Source organism: Megalobrama amblycephala, unplaced genomic scaffold (assembly GCF_018812025.1).
Source record: "Megalobrama amblycephala isolate DHTTF-2021 unplaced genomic scaffold, ASM1881202v1 scaffold610, whole genome shotgun sequence".
Taxonomy (NCBI): Eukaryota; Metazoa; Chordata; class Actinopteri; order Cypriniformes; family Xenocyprididae; genus Megalobrama; species Megalobrama amblycephala.
Genome location: NW_025953517.1, coordinates 13,762 through 23,808, shown reverse-complemented (window position 1 = coordinate 23,808; position 10,047 = coordinate 13,762). Strand labels below are relative to the sequence as shown.

General features: G+C 35.2%; 1 protein-coding gene across 1 annotated transcript; it reads right to left on the bottom strand.

Annotated features, from left to right (window-relative positions):
* Positions 1–358: 358 nt before the first annotated feature.
* On the bottom strand, positions 359–9,539 carry LOC125262127 (contactin-4-like). The gene is made up of 3 exons (XM_048180683.1): positions 9,447–9,539; positions 5,401–5,530; positions 359–601 (listed from the first exon to the last, which is right to left on the bottom strand). Exons 1-3 carry the CDS (start codon positions 9,537–9,539, stop codon positions 396–398), a joined length of 429 nt encoding a protein of 142 aa, XP_048036640.1. The 3' UTR covers positions 359–395.
* Between the last annotated feature and the right edge of the window lie 508 nt (positions 9,540–10,047).

Below are 10,047 nucleotides of genomic sequence, written 5' to 3'. Positions count from 1 at the left end.
TTGAAGAAAAAATATTGGAAATGATTATATTAATTGTTTTTTAATTCAATGAATTCATTTTGTGATTGAATAATTTATGCATCCAAGGGTTAGACATTTAAACAAATCATCTAACACTATATAGAAAAAATGTAAATTAATGTTGGAAAACAATTGGAAGATGGAAAATTGAATTTTCTACTAAATACAAATAATTATGAAACTAGAGCTTCAGTGGTTGGTTGATTGTTCAAGCACTTTTGATGCTATTCTGTGACCTGAAAAAGGTTTTTTTTCTTCTTCTAGATCAAGTAAATGCAAATGCACTGTTGTGTTGAGACGTTTTGATGTGAATAATCAAGCCTTTGATCAGTAACAACTCTCTGCCTGACCTGAATCATATTGCTCTGTCTGTATCACTTTAATAAACAGGTTCTTGGCAGACAAAGGGAAATGGGTTGGTAAAAATACCTGTGGCTCTCTCGCAAGGCTTCTTTGCCCTTCCTCCAGGAGATCATCCCGCGTGGGGACATGCGAGGCCTGCACTCAATCAAAACATCGCCACCCTGCCGAGCCAATGTCTGTGCCTTTAGCACACTATTGGAGAAATCTGGTGCCACTGCTGATGTGAAGAGAAAAACAAGCATCTTACAAAACTGACAGAAAGAAAGATAGATAGACTGACGTCTAAAAGTGTTTGTAAAGTCCATAAAAACACGTAAAATGTAATTACATTACAAACACAAATATCAAAAAGTGTCAATCATTTTAAAGAAAAGCAGCTCAAGAACAGTGACCAAACAAAACATTTTATGTTTTCCACACAATAGACAGCTTGGAATATTCAGAAATAATATTTTTTTCTAATATTATTGTATCATTATTTTAAGAAATAGGTTTTATTATCAATAATTTTATTCTTCTAATGAGACTTTTTTCTTCATTACAAAGGGTTAGTTCACCCCAAAATGAAAATTCAGTCATTAATTACTCACCCTCATGTCGTTTCAAACCCGTAAGACCTTCGTTAATCTTTAGAACACAAATGAAGATCTTTTTAAATCTGAGAGCTTTCTGACCCTCCATTGACAGCCCACACAATACCACTTTCAAGCCCCAGATAGGTAGTAAAGACATTATAATAAATAAGTAATAAGTGTGATTCCAGTGGTTTAACCTCAGTTTTATGAAGTGACATGATTGCTTTGTTTGCGCAAAAAAACATAATTTACACATATTTACAAAATATTAATTTCCCATGCGTCACGCCTGTTCATGTAACAAAGTCCGGTCTCGTGTCAACACAGCACGCATGCGTCACGGTGCTCTCGTGAACATGTGTTGAACATTAATATTTTGTAAATGATGTGGTAAATTATGTTGTGTTTTTTTTTTTTTTTTTTTTTTTTGGGGGGGGTTTTGGGGCAAACATGTAAATGATGACAGAATTTTCATTTTTGGTTGAATTAACCTTTTAATACAACTCTGAGTTTTTTGCCCTTACACTTCCCCCCAAATAATATCAAATTTTAATTAAGGAATTTAAATATGCTCATCTTAGAAGAGGTGTATTTAAGCCACTGATGTATGAAATACATTTTTATGTACATTACCATTCAAAAGTTTGGGGTTGATTAGTTTTAATGTTTTAAGTCTCTGTAACACTATTTTAAGGTTAAGTAGTTACATGTTAATTGTAGTAACAACCATAAATTATGCATAATTACAAGCAACTAAGCCTAAACCAAAACCTAAGACAATATTAAGTGCATGTAGTTAATTAAAACTACTCAGTACTTATTTGTGTAATTACACTGTAATAACGTCACATTAAAATAAAGTGTAAATGAAATCTCTTTTGCTTACCAAGGTATCAAAAATAGAGTAAAAACTGTAATATTGGGAAATATTATTTACATTTACAATTTAAAATAACTGTTCGTCACCATGGAATTATAAGGTTGAAAGTTTTGTCAAAATTGAGTTAGTCACATGTTCTTATCTGTGACAATGTATTTACATTATGTGTTGTTTTTTTAAGTCGTATACATTTTGGGACTTTTTTTTTAGAAAACAAAAAGTTTGTATCTACAAAGGGGTATGTCATGCAAAAACTTTGAAGCTCAATATCTCAAAACTGTTCAGAATGCTGAGAGAACCTTATAATTCCAAGGTGGAGTATTTTCTATTTGAATATATTTTAAAATGTGATTTATTCCTGTGATGGTAAAGCCGAATTTTCAGCATCATTACTCCATTCTTCAGATCCTTCAGAAAGCATTCTAATAATTGGATTTGATGCTCAAGAAACATTTATTTTTATCAATTTTGAAAACAGTTGTGCTGCTTAATTTTTTGGAAAACTCAGTTTTTTGGAAACTGATATATTTTCAGGATTCTTTGATAAAGTTCAGAAAGTTCAAATGACCACCATTTATATGAAATCGAGTTGTTTTGTAACAGTAATACAAAACTTTATACAAACCTGATTCCAAAAAAGCTGGGACACTGTACAAATTGTGAATTAATTGTGACATTGACAAATCTCATAATCTTATATTTTATTCATAGATAACATATCAAATGTTGAAAGTGAGACATTTTGAAATGTCATGCCAAATATTGGCTCATTTTGGATTTCATGAGAGCTACACATTCCAAAAAAGTTGGGACAGGTAGCAATAAGCGGCCGGAAAAGTTAAATGTACATATAAGGAACAGCTGGAGGACCAATTTGCAACTTATTAGGTCAATTGGCAACATGATTGGGTATAAAAAGAGCCTCTCAGAGTGGCAGTGTCTCTCAGAAGTCAAGATGGGCAGAGGATCACCAATTCCCCCAATGCTGCGGCGAAAAATAGTGGAGTAATATCAGAAAGAGTTTCTCAGAGAAAAATTGCAAAGAGTTTGAAGTTATCATCATCTACAGTGCATAATATCATCCAAAGATTCAGAGAATCTGGAACAATCTCTGTGCGTAAGGGTCAAGGCCGGAAAACCATACTGGATGCCCTTGATCTTCGGGCCCTTAGACGGCACTGCATCACATACAGGAATGCTACTGTAATGGAAATCACAACATGGGCTCAGGAATACTTCCAGAAAACATTGTCGGTGAACACAATCCACCGTGCCATTCGCCGTTGCCGGCTAAAACTCTATAGGTCAAAAAAGAAGCCATATCTAAACATGATCCAGAACCGCAGGTGTTTTCTCTGGGCCAAGGCTCATTTAAAATGGACTGTGGCAAAGTGGAAAACTGTTCTGTGGTCAGACGAATCAAAATTTGAAGTTCTTTTTGGAAAACTGGGACGCCATGTCATCCGGACTAAAGAGGACAAGGACAACCCAAGTTGTTATCAGCGCTCAGTTCAGAAGCCTGCATCTCTGATGGTATGGGGTTGCATGAGTGCGTGTGGCATGGGCAGCTTACACATCTGGAAAGGCACCATCAATGCTGAAAGGTATATCCAAGTTCTAGAACAACATATGCTCCCATCCAGACGTCGTCTCTTTCAGGGAAGTCCTTGCATTTTCCAACATGACAATGCCAGACCACATACTGCACCAATTACAACATCATGGCTGCGTAGAAGAAGGATCCGGGTACTGAAATGGCCAGCCTGCAGTCCAGATCTTTCACCAGATCTTTTGTATTCTGAATAAAATATTGAAATTTGAAACTTCCACATCATTGCATTCTGTTTTTATTCACAATTTGTACAGTGTCCCAACTTTTTTGGAATCGGGTTTGTATTTGTAAAAGTCTGTCACTTTTGATCAATTTAATCCATCCTTGTTGACTAAAAGAAGTAATTTACTTAAAAAAAAAAAGAAAAAAAAAACTTACTGATCCCAAACTTTTGAACGCTAGTGTATTTTTGAATTAATAAACAGGACAAAACATTTAGTGTTATGTCACTGACCCATTTCTTCCACACAGCCTGTCAAATGTCTGCATCTCTATTTGCTTCCCTCTTAGCTAAATCTCATCATCGTCTCACTTTCCAGAGGCGGGCGAGAAGGATGTTTTTAATGCGATATACTCAGTTAAGAGCACACTCAAGAGCTCACACTATCCCCCACACACCACTAAGTCAAACCGAGTCAAGCCAGCCAGCACAAATCTAACGGCTCTAAAGTGCGAAGACTGTCTACCTCACATCTCCCCCAGGCAGCAATTTCAGCATACTAGACTTTCCTGCCTGTTTGGCATCCATCTGCACTCAGCGCTGACAGCATCAAAGCACCCATTGTGCTGACAAATGACAGGACTAGGGAACAGAGCACTTCTCTCATCTGCCGCATGATAAAATGGCCTCGAACGTCAACTCCTTTAATCTTCACCGCAGAGATGGGTTTGATCATTGATCCTGTCTAAAGTTATTCTGCTCCTCATAATAGCGGGTCAACTGTTTTTAAATGCGGCGTAAAAGGGCATAGTAAGACTAATGGGTGGTGGCGTTCACTGGCAATGTGTTTGGAATGAGCTTATGAGGAAACAAAACCCACGTGCTGCTCCAAACCAAAACAAACTTCACATCGTACAGACACACATTTGGAAACATATTGTATGGCATATGTTTGGCATATGACCAACTGCATATTAGCTACATATTTCAGAGCATACGAACAGTTGAGGGGCTAGATCCTTGGGAACCCAGGTTCATTGGGAAAACGTGCTTGTGGCGACATCTCTATTGTTGTACGTATTGCGGCAGTTCAGAAATGAAACGTCCAGTGAGTGGCGCTGAAAGTTGAATGCTCTATCAGGTTTAAAATGCTCTACCACCTACACTAAACCCTAAATATACCCCAAAGCAAATGCGAGATAAAAACTAAAAGAGATTTAAAAAAAAAAATGCTGAAGCAACCGTGCCATTTTAGCGGCTTCTACACTGTACAAAAGCAAGTTACCTGGTTACCTTAACATTTTCATTGAAATTAAAAAGTTGAGTTAATACAATGAAGGTTATTGATTTAATCAACAGAAACTCAAAATATGATGTTATCTGAACCACATTAATTATCTAAGTTGATTTGACAAAAGAAAAAAACGTGACTCGTATGTAGGTAGAGCCATGTTTTTCCAATGAGCTTGTGCTGATCTTTAGCAAAGTCTGTTCACTCAGCAGCCATATTTGCAACACCTCGAAGCAGCTATTTCAGGCATCCAAGACCAAGTCCTATCTATTTGAATAGGGGAATCCATAAATATCGTTAAAAAAAGCTGATTAACTCGCCAATGCGTATGAGCAGTCCTAAGCACGAATCTCAGGTTTCTATGGGAACCGGAGCTTCTAATGGCAGCTGCAGTGACACAATGACTTCATCAATCAGCGATTGGCTCTTTTACTAAGAAGGCGGGACGTATTCCGCCATGCTTTGTCTTTAATTACTATGAATTTAGTGATCCCTTACCAATGGCTCTGAGTTCAGCGTTGGCAAACACCCGGCCGTGACGGTTCTCAGCGATACACTGGTACATCCCAGTATCTGACAGGGTCAGACTGCTGATGGATAGCGCCCCGTTTACCACCTGGATTCTGTCCTGGAAACATAACAACAACAATCCCACAATACAACTTAAAACAAAAAGTTTAATGAAAATGTTTCTTTTCAATTGTATTGGTATAAATTAAACAATTAGTGAAGTAACTTGAGTTACAAATGGAATATTCTACATAGAAATTAATTCTGAGAAATCACTGATATACAGTATGCAATCTGCCGTTTTCCTCGATTTTTGGTCCTTGTACACAATGTTCACATTTTTAAACATTTAAAATGTGCAACTTGTCCATGAAACAACATAAAATCATAACCAAACAGTTGTGACAGTTTTGATCAGCTGTCTCACAAAGCTTTCTCCTTCTGCTCTGTGGGTTTAGGTTTTTAGTGTACTCAAGCAGTGTCTCTGACAGAATTAGGGTCGTCCACAATGAGAACACAAGCCGATATGTCTCAACTGCCATCACAGACCATGGTCTTTCCCATCAGTCCCTTGCTGAATTACTGCTAGTGACCAAATAAAAGACAAAGAGTCACTCCTGAGTCATCTCACAAAGGAAAATGAGACACTTTCTATGAATATGGCGTAAAATACCCTTTTCCCTTTTTATTCAAAAAATAGTCAGTGAAAAGATGCTTAACCTTAATAAACTTGCAATAAATTGCAGCTGTCACATTACATTTTTTATTTTATATCCTTAAATATGGATCATTTATATCTTTGTATACACTGTAAAAAACAACCTATAGAATCTACTCAATAAAATTGAGGTAACAATTTGCACTCACTTTGTTTGGGTAGATTCTATCTTATATATTTGAGTAAAGTATACCTAAATTTAACAGCCATGGTAAACTAAAAAAAAATAGGTAAGGTCTACCTAATATTTCTCATTACATCACATAACTAATTACTTATAAAAATTGAGTAATATTAACCCTATTGTAAGCAAGCAACAGTTCATCTACTAAATTATTATTAATAATGATTAGCCAAAAGGAAAAATTAAACATTACTTATTCAGGGAAGGTTGAATTTATATAAAAATGGTCAGACGCAGGAGATTGCATCAATTGCTTTTTTTATTGATCAAATAACATTTTGTATTTTAAACATTTAAAACTAAAGTACAAAATATCCCTTACAATAAATTTCAAGTGATATACAACATCATAATGTAGCATAAATCATTTTGAACATATTCCATTCAAAAATAGATGTCAAAACATACATTAGAAGCAAGACTCAAATACTGTTTCTTCATGTTATCATTTCAAACAATATGTGTTTAGATTTAATGTGTGGCTACAATATTTGCAACTCTGGAAAATAAAAGGAGACTAAAATTAGAGGAGAAACTGATCTCATTTACCTCAAAAGTCTAGCATTCTATATTGATACAAACATTTAAACTTCATTTAAAACTAATTAAAGGGTTAGTTCACCCAAAAATGAAAATTCTGTTATTTATTACTTACCCTCATGCCATTTTACACTCGTAAGACCTTCGTTGATCTTTGGAACACAAATTAAGATATTTTAGTTGAAATCCGATGGCTCCGTGAGGCCTTCATAGCCAGCAATGACATTTCCTCTCTCAAGATCCATTAATGTACTAAAACATATTTAAATCAGTTCATGTGAGTACAGTGGTTCAATATTAATATTATAAAATGACGAGAATATCTTTGGTGCGGCAAAAAAACAAAATAACGACTTATAGAGTGATGGCCGATTTCAAAACACTGCTTCAGGAAGCATCGGATCATTATGAATCAGTGTATCGAATCATGAATAGGATCGCGAGTCAAACCCGGCAAACGGCTGAAATCACGTGACTTTGGCGCTCTGAACTGCAGATTCGACACACTGATTCAGAAAGCATTGGAGCATTGTGAATCAGTGTTTTGAAATCGGCCATCACTATATAAGTCGTTATTTTGTTTTTTCGGCACACCAAAAATATTCTTGTGGCTTTATAATATTAATATTGAACCACTGTACTCACATGAACTGATTTAGATGTGTTTTTAGTATATTAATGGATCTTGAGAGAGGAAATGTCATTGCTCCCTATGTAGGCCTCACGGTGCCATCGGATTTCAACTAAAATACCTTAATTAGTGTTCTGAAGATTAACGAAGGTCTTACGGGTGTGGAACTGCATGAGGGTAAGTAATAAATGACATTATTTTCATTTTTGGGTGAACTAACCCTTTAAGTGCAAAAAAGTACAGACAGCTCATTCCACATCTGGTGGGTCCTCAACTGCGGGATTGTGAATAACCACCAACTTCATTATTTCATTTGTGTGGCCTTCAAGTTCATCCTCCTGTTGAAAAAAACAAACAAACAAAAAATATGTTTTTATGTTAGTTCAAGCAAATTAGCATGCTGTTTGATTACAGTTGTTTTCTTGGTTGATGCCAATTGTTTGATCACAAGCAGGATTTCTGTATTAATCAGCACTTCAATATAAATGGGTAACAAATAAAAATCAAAACCCAAATTCTTCACCTGAGTATCCCATAATGAAACAATTATTAATTTAACAATGTTTAATTAATTAAATAAACAATGTTTGCAGCATCCAATTTAGACAAACGGAAGCTGAAAGGGATAGTTCACCCAAAAATTATGTTTATCTGTTTACCCCCGGGGCATCCAAGATGTAGGTGACTTTGTTTCTTCAGTAGAACACAATTGATGATTTTTAACTCCAACCGTTGCAGTCTGTCAGTCAAATAATGGGAGTGAATGGGAACACCAACAATAAAAGTCAAAAAAACATGCACAGACAAATCCAAATTAATTTATATTTATATAATTTTTACCCCTAAAATACCACTATGTCCAACTGTGTTCAGCATTCGGTTAGTGATGTCTGATCGCGCTCTGACAACGGCAGTAATGTCTAGCACTCTTTGAAGTATATGCGCAAGACATCACTGCCGTTGTCAGAGCGCATTCAGACCTCACTAACCAAGTGCTGAACGCAGTTGGACATAGTGGTGTATTCGAGGTAAAAAATTATATAAATACTGTTCGGTTTCTCGCACAAACTGATCATTTCGTGTCTTAGGACATCAATGTGTCATCACGAGCCGCAGAGTTTAATTTGGATTTGTCTGTGCGCGTTTATTTGACTCTCATTGTTGTTGTTCCCATTCACTCGCATTATATGACTGACAGACGGCAGCGGTTGGAGTTAAAAATCATCATTTGTGTTCTACTGAAGAAACAAAGTCACCTACATCTTGGATGTGCTGGGGGTAAGCAGATAAACATCAAATTTTCATTTTTGGGTGAACTATCCCTTGAAGCATGCTTGCTTGACACGTTACACCTAATGAAGTTAATTTTCTTGTCTCACAGAATGTTTGAGCCTCTGTAAAAAACCAATGAGGTTTGTTCTTGTGTCAAGCAATTAAGTTTGAACTTCTCTAGGTTTGTTGATCAATGTGTATATGAGATTAAAAGTCTACATTAAATTTGTGCATCTAAATCTGTGAGTAAAAATCAATGTCAAGTATTTTCACTGTGATTGTTTTTTAATGATCTGAGCTAATCATGTGACTTTTAGTTCTATGTTAAGCAAGTTTACATGATCTTTGACCTGAAAATCACAACTTTTAATTTTTTTCAGACTTAATACATGATGTAACTACAGAAGAGTCAAGTTTTAAATAGGAAAAATATCGAAACTCTTTGGTCTTTTTTTGAATGAGATGCTAACGATCTAATCAGATTCTATGAACTATGTTAAGATAAAAGTGGTACCGCCTGACCCGAAGTTCAGCTGAATGGATTCGAAAATAAAAAAAAATGAGCATTTTCAAAAGTATTTATTTAACTTGCTTGTTTTGCTTTTGTCTATTTACATATTTTTTAAGTTCAGTGTGTTGAGAGTTTTAATTTTTATTTTTTGTGAAATGAGATAAAAACAGAAAGATACCTCATTTACAGTGCTCAGGAGAGGATGCATCTTGGTACCAAATGCTCCTCCTTTGGCATGCAACAACTGCAGAAAGACGTGGTGTGCACCCATCAAGATTCATCATAAATGTCTCCAAGGAGCCTGTTGTTATACGTCGGAATTCCTCTTTGATCTAGTAAATCAGTACAAGGAAACACAAAAATACAATAATTTTCTCAATTTGAGTCATAGATTATAAGGTTTGAAACCAATTTTAATTAAACAAATGAGACGAACAACAGTTCTTGACAAAAAAAAAAAAAAAAAAAAAATTAAACTAACAAACATCCTTACCTGAGCCTTACTGAACAATCCAGGCCACCTGAAGTTAACTTGTCTTGATAACTGCTATGAAGTCTTTAATTCTTCTTCTAGATTCAAAAAAAATATGTCAGAAACAGGATATTGAAATTATTAGATTATCACACTCCTGTAAAATGAATTGTACATCATTTATATTCATATCCATTTATATTTTCCATATTTTGCTAAATAATTCCACCAACTAGAAGTTATTTGTGCAATGTATTTGAAAATCCAAGTTAACTCAAACAATTGATTTATATAAATCAATTATAAA